This window comes from Acanthopagrus latus, chromosome 13 (assembly GCF_904848185.1).
Source record: "Acanthopagrus latus isolate v.2019 chromosome 13, fAcaLat1.1, whole genome shotgun sequence".
In the NCBI taxonomy this organism is placed as follows: Eukaryota; Metazoa; Chordata; class Actinopteri; order Spariformes; family Sparidae; genus Acanthopagrus; species Acanthopagrus latus.
The window spans coordinates 18,770,926-18,787,991 of NC_051051.1; the positions used below are offsets into that span (position 1 = coordinate 18,770,926).

At 39.3% G+C, this 17,066-nt stretch overlaps 1 protein-coding gene across 1 annotated transcript; it reads right to left on the reverse strand.

Moving 5' to 3' along the window:
• Positions 1-299: 299 nt before the first annotated feature.
• On the reverse strand, positions 300-10,707 carry zpld1a (zona pellucida-like domain containing 1a). The gene is made up of 11 exons (XM_037119819.1): positions 10,458-10,707; positions 9,844-9,957; positions 9,416-9,636; positions 8,628-8,809; positions 7,453-7,525; positions 7,078-7,175; positions 5,694-5,774; positions 5,421-5,592; positions 4,193-4,295; positions 3,814-3,843; positions 300-1,540 (listed from the first exon to the last, which is right to left on the reverse strand). Exons 2-11 carry the CDS (start codon positions 9,947-9,949, stop codon positions 1,365-1,367), a joined length of 1,242 nt encoding a protein of 413 aa, XP_036975714.1. The 5' UTR covers positions 9,950-9,957; positions 10,458-10,707; the 3' UTR covers positions 300-1,364.
• Positions 10,708-17,066: the final 6,359 nt, after the last annotated feature.

The following is a 17,066-nucleotide window of genomic DNA, read 5'->3' on the forward strand; positions in this document are numbered from 1 at the left end:
TGCTGTGACAGCTATTTGTTTTGGATGTGTAGGTCAGTGAAATGCAGCTCAGCTCTTGCACACAGAGTGAATGACAGGATGATATTGTCACTGTGTCCAGCTCGTTACATGTCCTATAATGTAACAAGTTGTGCATGCAGAGTTGTTCCGCTTTGCTGAAGCGATGATGCCAACAAAATAAATATGATCACCCATTATTTGTCAGATTGTGGTTTCAAAAATGGTTTAAAACTTCTCACAATACAAATTGTCTGGCAGGAAACAGTAGTCACTCACTCTTCTTCTTCTTTATTTTCCAAACTGGTACATTTTGGGCAGCCACCAACTACATTGAAAAACACAAAGGCCCTCACTAGAGCCAGGTTTGTCTGTTCTCTGCTACTGTTGAAACATGGTGGTTCAACAGAGCGACCTCCATGGAGGGGGACCAGCTCCCTACGTAGATATAAAAAGCTCTTTCGAAGGTAATGAAAACACAATGACTCTTATTCTAAGGGGATTGTACACTAATTAAAACATGCTAATAAATATTATTTTGTACTTCTGCCAATTCTGTTCAGCTGGATGCCACTACATATTACACACTTTACCTTTAAAGAACACATTCTGGGAAAGTTATACGCAATTAAATTGGGTACACACTTAACAAACAAGTTTATTGCTACTACAATGCATAAAATATTTAAAGTGAGTGAGTGAATTACATATTTGGGTAGAACAGACCTATGAGTTGATTAATCACAAGGCTACCACTCTAATATGGAGCAAAATTAATAAATTAAACATTTATTCCAACTATCATATCAATATACTTTTAAAAGTTAGGTATCATGTCCAGAAAAGCACTTGGAAAACATCCAAGCCCAAGGGTTCCTGTTAGCTCATATAATCACTTAATCAAAGGAGTTTCCCTCAATATTTCAATTTATATTTTTAATGAAGTGTTATTATATTTTGGCCTCTTGCATAAAGTGTGAGTTTTACTATCGGGTCATGTAATGCTACAATATACTGATAGCCTTCCAGTTGATCCTATACCCTGCAACTGAAAGCTGTACAGCTGAGGTATTGATATAAGTTACGAATGTCCCCGCTGTGTGAATTAAAGCTGCATAACAAATAACCACATGCAAATTAAACCTAGCCTGCCAGAAGGTTGACACACAAAGTAGAGAACAATATTTAAAAAGTTCTGCTTTACTTCTACACTAATGCACAGTGTACAGACCTTTCAAGAACTTTCTACAACAGCATTAACTTTCATTCTCTTGTAAAATGACTACATGCACAAACATCATGTCACATCAGCTGTGTCCCCTGCTTAGCTCTGACACTTGCGGAGAAGTGTCTGCAGTGAGTTGGGTTCAGTTGAAGGATGGGTTGCGGACTCCAGACAGACTGCTGACAGGAGTGCTCTTGCCTTTGAGGAGTGTGAGGGAGAAGATGAAGAAGCAAATGCTCATGACACCCAGGATGATCACGCCTGAGATGAGTGCACTTGTCACTGTGTTCATCTGGAAGACTGGAACTTTCAGATGGGCTGGAGCAGCACAAACACAAAGAAACAATCAAATCTGGTCGTAGTTCTACCAACTTTTCAGTACAAATCCCCGATGCAGATACAAGTAAAGGTAATGCACTAAGCATTTCTCAGTCCAGTTTGACTTTTGTACCTAAGAAAACTTTAAAACTTTGAATGTCATTAAGATTTAAACCAAGACATTTCCAGCTCAACTACTTTTATAGCAGAAAACATTTCAGCCAGCAGCTATCAAACTATCACTATTTGAAGGAGAATATAGAGATATCAATTCACTGACATTAGAGTAAAAAATAACAGAATATTACAAAGCCACAAGATATGCTATATTTGGAGCACAGATCCTGCAAGTCCTGCAGTTTTTCTCAGCTGAAAACCACTCCCTGTAAGTGCAATCAACTGCTTTTGCTATCTCAAACCTGTGTGAAGGCAACATCTAGGGTTTTTTAAGAGATATCGCACAGTTTAACATCTTACATTTTAACTTTAAAACTAAATTGTGTGACTGTACCCTGTTAAAGCACATCAATACTGGTATTAATATTGACACTTCAGAACAAAATTCATTAAAAATTGCACTTTTATGTGTTTTAAATCATTCTAAACCTAAAAGACAGTCAAAAGCTGAGTGGCGGCTTTGGTTCACTGCATCCGGTTCTTTGACTTCCAAGGCATGGGCTTAGTACAGTGAAGAGGATTGCCATCATGTCTTTGAAGAGGAGGACCCCACTTCCTCCTTCAAGGAGGAGGATGACATGTCAGCACCCCACAGCTACCCCTGAGACGACCTTCCCAGCCTTTTTCCTCCGCTCACGACATTATGGTGACCCTGCTACAATCTAAACCTGCCTACAAGCCATCATCATGTTGCCTTCAAGATGGCAGCCCTATTAGTCTACAAGTGGTGTGAGTGGGCCTCTCCACAGAGCAAGATAGTTTTGCAAGAGCTAATATTCCACTTTTGAGGGCTTGGAATTTGACAAGGAGGGGCCCCCAATCTTGGAATAAGGTCAAGGCCTGCCTCATCCCTTTCATCTCCCTGTGGGATGGCCAATGTCAGCCAATGCTCCCATCTCCCAGGATGGAAAAGATGGAGAAGAGCTTGGATAGGCCCTCTCTCATGCAGGCACAACCTGGACCTGCACGTCCTGACCAATCAAACTGCATATTTTTACATGCTAACAGTCACAACTTCTAGAGTTCACCCAGTCAGACAACTGGATGACATCCCTGGACCTGAGAGAAAAAACTTCCCCATGCCACAGGATGTACTATGGTTGGGGGACACAGCTAGTAATCCTTTCACCTCTCTGGCCCCACAAGGATTCTCCAAATATTCTGAAGTGGAGATGGAGATGGTGCTGGCACTGCTCTGGGAAAGATGCGTGAGTATCCTGACCTACATAGACAGATATCTGATTCTCACCATGTCTCTGCAGGAGGTGAAAGCCTACATAGTGCTAGGCATCCAGTATATCACACAGTTGCACTTTGCCATCAACCCCAACAACTGTGCCCTGCAGCCAAGCCAACATCCTCTTGTCCCACACCATGACTGCACTAGTGGATGCTCCTTCCATTATGGCTGATCCGGCACGTGAGGTATGCTGAGGTATGCTAAGGTTGGTACCAGTGAGGTACCTGCTGGAGCATATGTAAGTGCAGAAGGTGCTGCAACACTTCGCCCTGCAACTGGGTGAAGAGTTATGTCTTATGGTTACGTCTCCCCCTGTCTGTTGCCACAATGTAGCCTACCTCAATGAGACTGATGTGAGGCCAGGGATCTCAATCCATGTTTGTGCTAACAATAGATTGTCCTGGATATCCTGCATGGCCTGTTCAATAGTAATCATGCTTCATCCATTTTGGAGGTGTTTGCATTGGTGATTACAGACTTCCAAATGTTGCTGGCAGGAGCAAAACATTTCTTTTCTCAGGTGCAGAGGCAGTGCCTTGTAAAGGTAAACCAATAGCATAGCCAGTCAGAGGGCTATGCATATTCTCACAGAATTGTAGTTGCATCAAGGTAGCTACGATTTATGTAGCAAAAAATACATTGAAATACGATTGGAAACAGCAGGGAAAAGGGCACTTAATGTAAACCCTTACATTAATCAATCAACAGGACATCCTAGAAAGAGGAAGAATAAATGAGGCATTTTACTTTCATTTGAAGGGTTTGACATATTTAAATGGCTCCCTTTCACATAACTGAAATGTAATACCACATTTAAAGTGTCGTTCCACACGACAGACAGAATGTAAAGGCCTACCCAGCTGAGAGTTGTTGGTTGGTGTTTCATCTGTGAAAAAAAGGAAAGGACACGTAAGTAACTTACTGTATTCAGTACAGTACAGGTAACTTGTCTGTTGTCATTTGCTTCTACAGTACAACAGGAGTCAACAGGATGTTTTCAGGTGCTCACTGACTATAGGTAACCCAGATACATATAGACACAAAGTACCTAATCTGGAATTTATTGCATATTTACTCATCTTGTGGAACCACTAAAAATCACAAGTATTATATAAGTTTTGGAACAGACTGCTTAATAAATGTGCTGTTTGGGTAATTTCAGAGAGAGAAGCTTGGTTAGTGGGACACAGATACTGTGGAAACGGTATAACAGGAGGAGTGTTATGAAACTGTACCACTCCGAGTGATGATTGGCCCGGCAGTCAGGACAGCGTTCCCAGACGTGCTGCTTGATTCCTTTCCCTCTGAGACATCTCTCTTTTTCCTGCTGCCACAGATCTATAAAAAGTATATATGGAGATAAAGTGGTAGAAATAAACACTTTTTTTATGATAAGGTATTTAGGAAACACACAAGAGACATTAATGTATCATTTATACATTTTATAAACTGTATTTCTTTGCTTTTCTCAGTTATCATGTCATCTGAAAATGGATGTTTTAATTACTTTATTTTAGAATAAACAGTGGATGTATGTCATGGTGATTTGAAATGTTAATGTGCAGTACAGACATGTTTTTTTTGTCTATTTGCTCTAATATTTAGTTATTTATAATTTGAAAATGAAGGTGGAATGAGGAAACATCCCAGTCTTTTCTTAGAAAGTATTTGGGCTGAGGGAAGGTTAAGCTTGATTACCTCTTAAATCATGTAGCTGCTGGACTCACCTCTTTTATGGATTATAAGCAGCCATCAGATACTGTCAGTTAGGCTCTGATAAAGCATTGTTTGGAAATGTTGACATCAAACAGTTGTATAGTCTACTGGAATATAAATTGTCTGTCATGTACAGTATTCAAAATGAGTAAAAAGTAACATATTTCCCCTAATTTCTCTGAAATATAGTGTAAAGAGTATAAGAAAAATGAAATTGTTGCATGACAGATTAAGATGTCTATGGTGACTGTTTGAACGATGAACAGGTTAATGCAAGTGAAGTTTCGAGTCTTTGTGTCAAATGCTTTCCTCATTTGCATTTACATTCACATTTACATTTAGGGCATTTAGTAGATGTTTTTGTCCAAAGCAGCTCACAATAAGTACATCTGTCACAAGAGAGAAACCACAACATATCACCGTTGATAGAATAAAAGGAAATATAGAAACAACTGTCGAGCCCTCATCTGAGGATCATAACTGCTATTTGTCAAAGATTCTTTAAGTGCATAAGTGCTATGGTTGAAGTGCTAATAATACCAACATACACGAGCATGCATTTTTATTTTCATTTTTTTTTGGGGGGGGGAGACATGCTATTCAGGGTCAAGGTGAAGTCTGAATAAATGAGTCTTGAAATCTAATGAACCTTTAGATGGGTTTAAGAGAGATACTGACAAATTATGTGTGTTATATTGTATCTGAATTGTTTGTGATATGTGTGAAAGTGCCCTTTGTATGTCTCACTGGCATAAGCATTGGACAGTCATCTGCTCGACACAGCTTAGTGACACAGTGCAGGAAGACGGTGGACATCTTCTGGTTCTTGTGCTTTACAAAGCGAAATACTTCAAAGGCAAAGCGGCCCATTTGGCTCTTCCCATTTTCAAAGACGGTGGTCTGTGGGTCTTTTTCACAGCTGGCTCAGAGAGGAAAAATTAGAAAGTACTATTAGAAAGGAGAGCAAGATAAATATTAGAACTAAACAAAATCTTAGATTTGTTTTCATATTGAAGTTACCTAAAAAAAAGATCATAGCGTAGGTCATCATTAGGGTTTCCAGAGGGCGTGGTATAGCAGTAGTCCATTAGAATGTTCCATCTATTTAACATTAAAGATTAGTAAATCCAGAATTCAGCAACCCTTTTCACCAAAATTATTTTTGTGTTTTCAACAGACAGAACTATAATGTGACATTACAACCCTGTCTCCCAGAAATGACATGTGTCTACAGCTAATTTGTTTTCCTGATTATGTTTTGATGGGGAATGTAATTGCTGCCAGCATTATGTTCCCTAACTTAATTTTTGGGAGACAGGGTTGGTCGCTGGCATCAACTGTGTTAATTTATTGTGGTGACTAAGGAGGTAAGATTGTGGTAAGATAAACAATGAGCCAAAAGGCACCCAAAATGTGTATAGTGTATTTGTTAACACCCTCCCTTCAGGCCCTCTCCTACCCAACATGAACCCCACAGGGAAGATCCAATGACCACAAGACAAAGGACTTCCCAAAGTCATGTTCAAAACAGAAGGAGATTTGTCTATCTGACTGAAGAAGGTCAAAAGTTTTTGTTTTTTTTCAAGCAATAACAAAGTGTAATTGCCCAGACAAGTCATAAATGTGAAAAGTGTTGCCACTGGTCATGGAATCCCTGAAGAATCACAGAATGTAATGACATTTGTAACAGACAGAGTACATTTGATCAGTTTGGTAACCAGAGAAACAGTATTCACAAGCCATATTATGAAACAGGAATTTCAAGTTTCATGTAATGTGTCATGAATGTTTTTTTCAAACATTGCAAAGAACAGCCATTTATTGTACTATGTGATCGTCATGCATATTCACTATTTGTTAGTATTTAGGTAACTTTGTCAGAACTCATGAGGTAAGGTATAAGAAAAAAATGTCAAAAGATCAAAGCAAGTTCAGACTTAAGACTAGGCATTTACATGGTGCAGTTTTGTCCTTTGTATATCATCAATAGGATCATCGGCTCGTAACAATCCTCCTCAGATCAACAAAATGACTGTCAACAGCATAAGCCTTCTGATGAGAACATACAGATCATGCTGATTTCAAAGCTCACACTCATATGCAGCCAGTTTTTTTTGTAGTTTTGTTTTCAATTAAAAAGTCATTCTTAAAGTCTAACATAGTGGCTCAAAGTGGTTCTTCATTACATTTTTGAAGTTTTGACCACAGAATTTTTCCCTTCTCCATCCATCATTTACAGATATGTGTTTATTCTGTACATCCAACAATTTGGCAGAAGAAAGTTACAGTTATGTGGTTGCTCACTCTATTGAGTGATCTGTATTAAGACCTGCAGTTTGGTATAAGGTGAATACAGTCTGCTGGTGGTTCACTTGTACTGAATGTCAAGATGTTGATTAAGTACCTCCTATCCAGGTTAGAAGCTTTTACAGCTGCAAACACCCGTGTCTTTAGGGTCAGTCCTGCCATGGGGATGGACAGCTGCTGAATGTATGATGAGTCCTGCGCATAAACATGAGTATGAGTCAGTATTTCTGTTTCACTTAAGTCCATGAATCCACCAATATCATGGTATCTTCCCTGTCTCAGACATATATAACCATTCTCAGAAATCAGCAGAATTAAATGAATGAAAAGTGCAGATTAACTTCACATAATTGCAGAGCTTCTAATACTTTTGATGCATGCTGACTAAATATAACTCTGGTATGTTGCTTTGTCCACTACAGCAGCCTCAGCTCCCAAATGCAGCAAAACGAAAGGACTGACGTGAACTTACATTGTAAAGCAGTAGATTCAATGTGCTGATGAAAGTACCATTGCTGTCCTTCACTGAGATCGCAGCTGCTGACCTTCAGTAAAGATAAAGCATAGGTCAAACCTGGAAAGGCAATTACAGTGATATTTGCCTGATGCTGACAAATCAGTTTTCGTTCTCACTAATATTAACAATATTAATAAATAAGAACAAACTTGCTACATATTGAAACCATACCTAAATTCAATCTCTCACTTTGGTTAATTCAGCTACTGTATATGGTTGGTATACATTGTGTATTACTCAATATCTGATTTACATTCTTCAGTCTAGATGAGCTTTTATAATCTTAAACTTTGAATTCATGATCAAAAATTTCTATTTTCACAACCAAATTTGCTCATTTGAAAAACTTTTTTTTCTCCCATCAGATCATCTGTTGCTAGTTTTATATTTCAAGTTTGACATACATGAGGCAAAATAACTTATGAAATATGATGAATAGTATGAATTAATAGCTCTGAAAATCAATGTGAAGCTGAGAATGTAAACGTTTTAATACTGGTTAAAATTTGTTACCATTTGTTGTGGTGATGCTGTCTCTGAATGCAATCTGAATATACTAATAGTGATTTTATACTTCAGTGTTTTGTCAGCTGGTCCATATGTTGTACTTATTAATGGTGGCATTTTGTACATCCTCTTGTATATCAGTATTCACGATGTAGCTCCATGACTTTTTTCAGTGTAAGACTTTTAAAGCAAAAACAACCAACAATTAGTTAAGCAACACTTTATAATAACTGTCATTAATAAATTGTACATTTATAGTTAATTCAAACTTTAGTCAAGTTATTACAGCATTAACAAACAATTAAATGCTTTATAAACCATGTATTAAAACAATTGATTAAACTTGCAACAGCAAATACTGTGTAGTTTATCCATAAACATTGTCTGGATGGTCATTATAAAGATTCAACTGATATTTATAAACCTTTACAACTGCTGAATACATTTTTCTTATGGTAAATGTTTCTTAACAGTGAAATAACAATTAATAACATTTAATTAAAACTAAATGTGCTATTTATTAATTAAACTTATTATAATGTGTTACCATTAGTACCATTTACACCATATTAGAGCATATTTAAATCATTTCATGTGGAAATGATAATGTCAGTGACACTTACGAGGCCAGCTGTGTGTTGTTGACAAGGTATTCCAGTGGGTAACTGCAGCTGAACTTGTACAACAGACCTGGCAGGTAGCTGATGATGGTGGGGGGATCCGGTGTGTCGATATAACCTGATATGTTTCCAATCTGAACAAGTGACAGGTTCCCGTAAGCATTTGGTCCTTGAGCTGTGGAGACCTGCAGCAAACATCATCAGTGTAGGTAACACTTCTGCTCCCTCACCAACCCATGACAGACACAGGGGTTGATAGCATCAGCCATAAATAGCACACAACTATACCTCAATAATCCATAGCTTAATCACTCCATAACTGAGAACAGGCCCCTTCAGGAACTGTCCTGTTCCATCTGGCTTAAGACTCAGCAAAAACATTGGCAAGCGATAGCTCACTCAGCGAAGATTCCCTTTTAAGTCCCTATAAAACATTCTAAGAAGAGTTTTTTTATTCATCATCCTGCCAAGTTTTCTACTTCTGTTTGTATTTGCTTGGCCTTTTATTAGTTAGCATAAAAATAGAATTGCAGAGTCATTGAAAACTATGGGTCATTCTATGACAAAGTTTTCAATAGGAAGTTTCTTTGATGCATGCCTCATTTCTGAATCATAGTGCAAACCTTACAGTTTACATGATATTTTCTCAGTTATTTTATTACCTTAACAACATTTCCTGTTTAAGCAACAAATCCAACTCCATCATGAACTGTGTGCAGTGTCAGTGATGCTGACAATAATGCTGACAAATCTTTAAATCAATCAGTGATACCCATTACCATTCTTCTTACCACGAGGGAATTGCCGCAAGACTCTAGCGTGGCCAGGCTGATACTAAAGATTACAACAGTGGGAAAGGTGTTGTTATTGATGAATCCCCGGCAGTGAGCATCTCCGTGGCGACCATTGAGGGCAAGGTCAGTGTCGGTGTAGCCAGAAAATAGGACAGGACAGAAATTGATCTTGAGGGTGATGGTCTGCACCCCGCAGTACACGCTGATATCCCTCTCCGCTGCAACAGATACACACACAAACACAGAAAGGTGGACATGGACATAAAACAAGGCACAAGATAGTCCAAATCTCCAGTGATGTAATATTGTAATTATTATATGTAGATAAATGCAGATTGTGTTAAAAAGATAATGTCATTTAAATGCTATCCAGTAATTCATTTAAAGAAAGTGTGAATGTGTGTCAGTTTCTTTGAGTCCCTTACCCGGGAAGCGGCTATGAAAATTGGCGTCACAGTTGTATCCATTGAATTGAGCTCCAACTGATAAGATCTTACTAAACAGTAAAAAAATCAAAAGTATATGTTCCATTTCAGCACCTGAAACAGAGCAAGAATTTGCACTTAATTAAAGAAATCCATTTTATGCACAAAACATCATCTTTAAGACTGCGGAATACAGAAAGTGTGATTCATCACAAATGAAATTAGCTTTGCTGAGAAAAATCACAGACATTCTATGCTAATGTGACAAGAGGATTTTCCCAGAACATTTCAGCTATCTTGTTACAGTTTTGATTTCAGAGGAATATCTTTCATATGCTTGCAAACAGAATCAAAACTGACAAATGTCACACTGAATTATGTTTGGATACCTTCAACTTTGGCATCAAACTACAAACAATGCTGGATCATGTGCTGTGACTTTTCACTGTGTGCACACTTCATTGTCCTGTGAAAACCTCTTATCACCACCATCAGCCACTGATACAGAGTCTTAGTCCCGACCAAACAGCGAAATTAAAGGGGTAATTGCACAAAGTCTGAAGTTAGCATCTAAAAAGGCAGAGCATTGCTCTACGTGATCTAGAACAACTCACCCTGGTTCCTGGAAGCCAGCAAGTCAGCGGTTCTCCATAAGCTTGGGACAGACGATGGAATGGTCTGCACAGCATCACTACCTGACAACTAGAAACAGGACTCAGGAGCAGGGGGGGAAAAAGGGATCCTACACATAAGAGATTCATTATTTGAACATGTCAACAAAAAAGGGCTGTCCAGAGTGAACATGGGAAAGTCCATCAAATCTGAATGTGTTATACAAATCCTTTCACGATCGCAGAAACATGAGCAGGTTTTGAAGTTTCCCACTCATATCCTTTTGGTCCTATCTAGCCGTGTCACTGCTCACAAATGATTTGACGCTGCATGAGGTCCAGCAGCAGTGGGGGGGAGAATTATCTTTTCATCGCTCCAGTGGCCCTGGCCTGCTGACTGAGCCATTCCTTTCTCCCAAGGCCGGTCGGGGAGTGCAGAGCCCACGGACCCTTGGCCCCGGGAATCCACACTCTTCATGCTTTGTTGAAGCAGCCCTCAGTCAGCACAGCAGCAGGCAATCTGTTGGTTGGGCTGCGAGCTGCTGCCGGCCTCCTACCTGACCCCCAAACTTTGATTGCTGGTTACAGGACACATAAAGAGAGCAAAGAGAAAGGAAGCAAAGTGCATGGAGTTTCAAGAGATTAGCTTCTCCTCACTGTCCCATTTTCCATATGGACAGCCGTATATGTGACAAACTTGCCACAGTGTGAACCAGACAGAAGCCAAACAGGGATCCTGTGAATACTGAACATGAGATGGAATGGACATTGCAGAGGCAGTTTTGAGCACACTTAGGTGTAATGGAAAAACTAAAGGCACTTGTTTTTTCTCCTCTGTGAAAAAGCATGGATATTTTTTTTTCTACACATCTCTACACATCTCTGCACATCACTAAGATAATTTCACAAAAGCCTCAGTAGAGGTTTACCTCTGTGGAAGGTTCACAATCTGTCCTGTATTGCATTATCAGCGAATGAATGATATCTCGTCTCGAAAACAGCCTATGTGTATTTGACACTCAATTTTGTACTTTGCCAGGATTCACCTGATTATACTTGATTGGGTGTAATCAGCCCTTACCTTGTCTCACTGGATTAAAAGTATCTTTGGTGTTCATCAGTTTTTCACAGCTTCAGCAGTCACTATGATTTTATTTTAAATCCATTGTTCAAGGGTGTTTCAGCAAGGTTTGTGATCCCCTTGGTCCAACTGTGTCCTCCTGTATAAGAATCTTGTTGAAGCTGCTAACGCCAAATCCTTGACAGTAATGACCCTTCGTAGCTTAAGACATCCAGTCATGTTTCTTGTCTGATCCTAGATTCTTGGGGAGAGGTTTTATAGAACTGAGAGCTGGTGAATGGCAACTTCTTATTTCCAAAGACTTTGCTAATCTACATGAATTGTAATTACAAGAATCTTGGCCAAAAACTGGAAATCATGCACCACTTCACTGCAGACTGACAGCCATCTAGAGTGTCCCAGGATCTCACTTATCCAGAACTCATTTCATCACTCTATATGCCAGTTAGTTGGATTGGATCCATAGCACATGGCAACCATGGAGGCTAAAGACATCATTTTGGAACTTGTCATCACCTTGCATGAACAGATTGTCTGACATTGTAAAACCACATCACACCACAACATGCATAGCTTCCTATTAGCCACTTGTGGTGTTTTAATGACCGGCCATGCTGTAAAATATATGGATTCACTGACAGTATACCATCTATTGGCAAAAGCATGAAAATCTTTTATGGTTTCTGAATAACTTAGTGGGTGAGCCAACATCTTGTTTAATCAGTGTTGAAGTTTTACACTACTCTGAACAAAGCAACTGGCAGCTGTCATTATTTTCCCAGCAATGGGTGGATGCATTTTCCAAAGAAAACAAGAAAAGACTTTGTTGACTAGCATGAGCTCAACCATCTTCATATAAATGCCAGCAGGACAAAGGAGATGGTGATAGACTTCTACAGGAAAACACCCCAGATTACACCAGGGATTTGACATTGAGATGGCCGTTACCTGCCAAACAGTTTGTACTGTAAGGACTTTAAAACCACAATCTGATCAAGGATGGCCTATCATATATATTTATTCCTTGTCTGTTGAAATGAGATGGACTCTGGGAGTGGGCTGATGACAGTCAGGGTTAAGTGTGACAGATATACTGAAGACAAGTTCCCTCCATAATTTTGTTTTATGATCCTGTTTTTTTTTTTTTTAATTTCAACCTATAGGTTTATAGACTAAATAGCTAAATACATCTTCACCTCATCCCTTGAATTAGTAAAAATAGTCACTGTGACAATAGACACTGTGAACAGGTGTGGATAGGGCATGAAAAGAGATGACTCACAGACTTGTTTTCCTGCATTTATTGTTGCTCCTACAGCAGAAAGTAATACACATTAACTGCCCTCTGGTCCTCTTGGCACTTCAATTCCTGCAGCAATACAAGGCTGTCTGATCAGTCCATTCTTTTTTTTTTATTCCAAGTACACATACATAAATTTTACATTACAATAAATTCTCCATTCAGTGTGCACAATACTAGCACAGACCTATTTAAATTGAAAGGAAAACATTTAACCTTAAACAAACCTCCTTAAAACCATGAGGTACAATATACAAACAGGGAAAATAGGGACATCTGGTGGGCAAAATAAGATGGTTCATGGGTAAAGACAGGAGCACACCGGCCCAACCGTTGAACATCTGAAGCGTTTGGAGAGACTCGGACGAGGTCGATAACAAATATGTTTGGTGTGTTCAGCTGCGTCGGAAGCTTTCGTAGCCATGCGGTCATTGTCGGCTCCGACTGAGCATGCGAAGCCTGAGGAGGAGGGCCGTCGGATGTCTGAGCCATTGGATTCTCTGATTGGTTGTGTGCCAGAAATGGAGTGTTTGTGCTGTGCAGAGTGGGATAAAATACTGCCGTCGATGGTGAGCAACGCTCCCGAAGAGGAGCGTGACCGCACTTGTGTCACTGCTACCGACGACTTCTCAGCAATGATCCATCCTGCAGTCCGGTATAAAATGCTCATCGCAAACACGATATTGATTTATTTTATCTGCTGGTGTTGTTGGAGGAATGCCGAGGACAGCAAGCCAAAGATTTCTTCGTTCCACTGGTTTTGGGATTCTGTGAAACATTATGTTCGTGTACGTCCTCTGCCTGTTATCGCAGCCCTTCACACAGCAAATAACCATTTTAACACTAACGCTGGAAGTTGTGGTGCTGCGTGCTGTCAGTGTATGGACGGAAGTTGAGGGTTTTCGGGTGCTGGTCTCAGGTTTCAGGTCGCGTGGTAGTGGTGCTTTGCCTGTGCTGCGGCCGCAAATAGTTCCAGATATAAATTGGTCTAGTAAATCCCTTCGTGTTAATTTGCATTTATATGTGTACTCGATATGAATGTATAGGTCACGAGAAATAATTACAAAACAAATCTTGAGTTATTTGATTCACTTTTGCAACGACATGCTAGCTGGACACGCCGGATTACAGCGACTATGCTAAACTAAAGCTAACCGCGGCGTTTCTAGATTAGGACAATGGCTGGGTCGGCTAAAAAACGCTTTCGCTCACTCATCCAACTCTAGGGACTGCGTGGAGTGACTCAATTTCACCTAGGGGTGGCGTATTCCTTTAAGGGCAACTAAACAGAATACAACAGAAGACAATGAAATTCATAACCTTTATCAAACTGAAACACATGGCTAAATTCACAACCAAATAGATGATATTTGGAGCAGAGAACTCCTCTTTTTCAATCATGTCTATGCAACTGAGATAGTCAAGAAGCGCAGAGAATACAGCAGGATAAACACCTTACATGGGTATGCGAATCCATTGGAAACAGGGACCAAAACATATAACAGTGCACATGAGGTGCAGCAGGAGCTGAAGAGACGTAGATTCTCCATGGAAAAACCCGAGTCATCCACGGAAGGGAGTAGACTGGAAACACAACTTTGAGGGCCATGGGAGAGCTGGCTGGGGCCCAGAGAGGTTGGGGTTTCATAGGGGAAGCATGGAGCAAATGTAACTAGGGGATCTACGTGACCCAGTTTGACTGTGAATATTCTGAGACTATAAAAATAATAAGTGCTTTAAAAATCGGCCTTTTGTTGGTAGTTATTGTTTTTTGACTCTCTACATATCCTTTAACCAGGGCATTCTCCTAGCAAGGGGATTCACCCTCAAACCACCAATGGGGTAACAGTTGAGCAGCAATATAGCTAAAATTAAAAAGGATAAAACACAAGTCATTTTATGGGACACAAGTTGAAACAAGAAAATTACATTTACTTTGATTTAATATAGAATAGAGAGAGGGCATTTACAAAAATGACTGAAGAGATCATAGACAACATCCTGGTCACGTTAGTCAACGTATACATCCCTCCAGAAAGTTCTTAAAATCTTCATCTTACATACAGTCTCTGAAAGTGAAGGAATTTTAAATTGTGGTGGAGATTGGAATATGATTCTTAACTTCTTTATCAATACAGTACAGTACAAGTAGATATAAATTCCTTAGACCTCAATATGTTAATTAAGGAGACGACACTTTTACAAAGACACCTCAGGGCACAGCAATTTAAAATTACAAAACATAAAATCCAAGACCCAGTAACTAACAAAATAGCCTACGAACCAGAAGAAATTCATATAGTCCTCAAAGATTGCTATGGTACTTAATACTCTCAGCCTGAGCCTGCCAAAATGCTGAGTTAATTGCACCTATCACAAAGAAGGAATTATACACTGCACTCTCCAAACTAAAAACAAACATATGCCCTGGGAGCAATGGGTTCCAAAATGAATGGTACAAAATATTTAAAGTAGAGCACACTCCTTCATCGTTAAATACTTTAAATTGGACACTCAAGCCATGGTCCCACTGTCCTGGAAAGAGGCAGTGATATCAGTCATCCAAAGAAAGGTAAAAATAAAGAATGTTGTGAATCTTATCCCAATTTTCATATTGAATGCGGATTATAAACTATTCACATCAATAATGTCCAAAAGAATCAAACACTTTCTACGTGTCTTAAAAAAGACCAGACAGTGTTTATCAAAGTTTCACAAAGGATGACATCTGACAAATACTACACATCATAGAACTGGCTAATAAACAACATCTAAGGGCACAGTCACACTAGGCAATCCTTATCGTACCCAAGCACGCTTGACCCCCGATGTCCAGTTCGTCATGTTCTCTTAGTTGTTCTCCATTGTGATGCGACTGCACTACAATGTGATGATTTATTTACAAGAGATAACTGTGCTCAGGCATGGGTGCAGCTGTGGATGCAGGGCAGAGGGAGACTGGGGAGGAGAGACAATAGTGCTTCTGCATGGTATGGAGCAACTGGGCCAAGTGTGAGTGTGCCGCAAGTGCAGATCTAAAAAGGCTTTGGACAGAGATGGGTGGCCTTTTCTGTATAAAGTGCTAGAGAGGATGGGCTTTTGTCATCAATTTGTTAGGTGCTTACAAACGTTGTACAAAGACCTAACTGCCAGAATTAATATCAAATCAAACCAAATCAGTTGTATTTACATATCCCCAAATCATAATCACATTGCCTCAGTGGGCTTTACACTCTGCACAGTGAACGACATCCTCTGTCCTTAGACATGGAATACATGCCGCATGCAAACATATCAACAAAATCACAGTTTGAAAAATCATATTGACAGAAAATTTGATACATATAATTATATAATACATGTTAAATGTGTGGATCCATGAGACGACTGAGCAGGAAGTGGTGACCTGGAAGAGGGCACACGATTAAAACAGAAAAGATCCAATTGAAGATGCATAAAAATTTACAGAAATTCAGATAAGAGGAGATAGTAAAACAGAGGAGACCTATGATCCAGCTGAGTCCAGGGTATGATATCCATATGTAGACATATCAATGGCCATCTGACAGGTGTTTAGACATACTCGCCAGGGCTGCTACCTTAGCTACTGCCTTTTTGCAATTCCCATAGAGCCCTTGCTCAAGCTGTTAGATGAAACATTTAATATGTGTAATATATATATATATATATATTTTTTTTTTAACATATAACAGGACTTTTTGCAGATGTTATTATAATCTAACTCCAAAATCCACATTTAACACTCCCCAAAGTTAATACAACTTTGGAGCATTGTGGCAATGTAAAATTTAAGCTACTCACTCTTAACAAGTAAAACAGAGACCTAGCACTGCCTTCTTTCAGAGAATATCACCCAAATGATCCTGTTTATTGGTGCTCCCCAGAATACCAAACTAGATGGAATATTGAGCTTAATCTGGGTCAGACCCAACCTCAGGCCAGGCTGGGTGAGAAAGAGTATCCTGACAATAAAGGAGTAAATTCAATTTTGTTTTCTTTCAATTTTAAAAGATACAAGAAAAATATAGCATGAGATTGTAAATGAATAAATGAATGAATGAATGAATGAATGAATGGAAGGATACAATGAACTTCTGATTTGGCCCTCTCAGACCTCCAAATTTTGAAGCTTTTTGCACACTTGAGGAGGGACAAACCTTAAAGCCTTCTGAAAAATTCAAAAGTATGTATGTGTAAATATATATGTGTG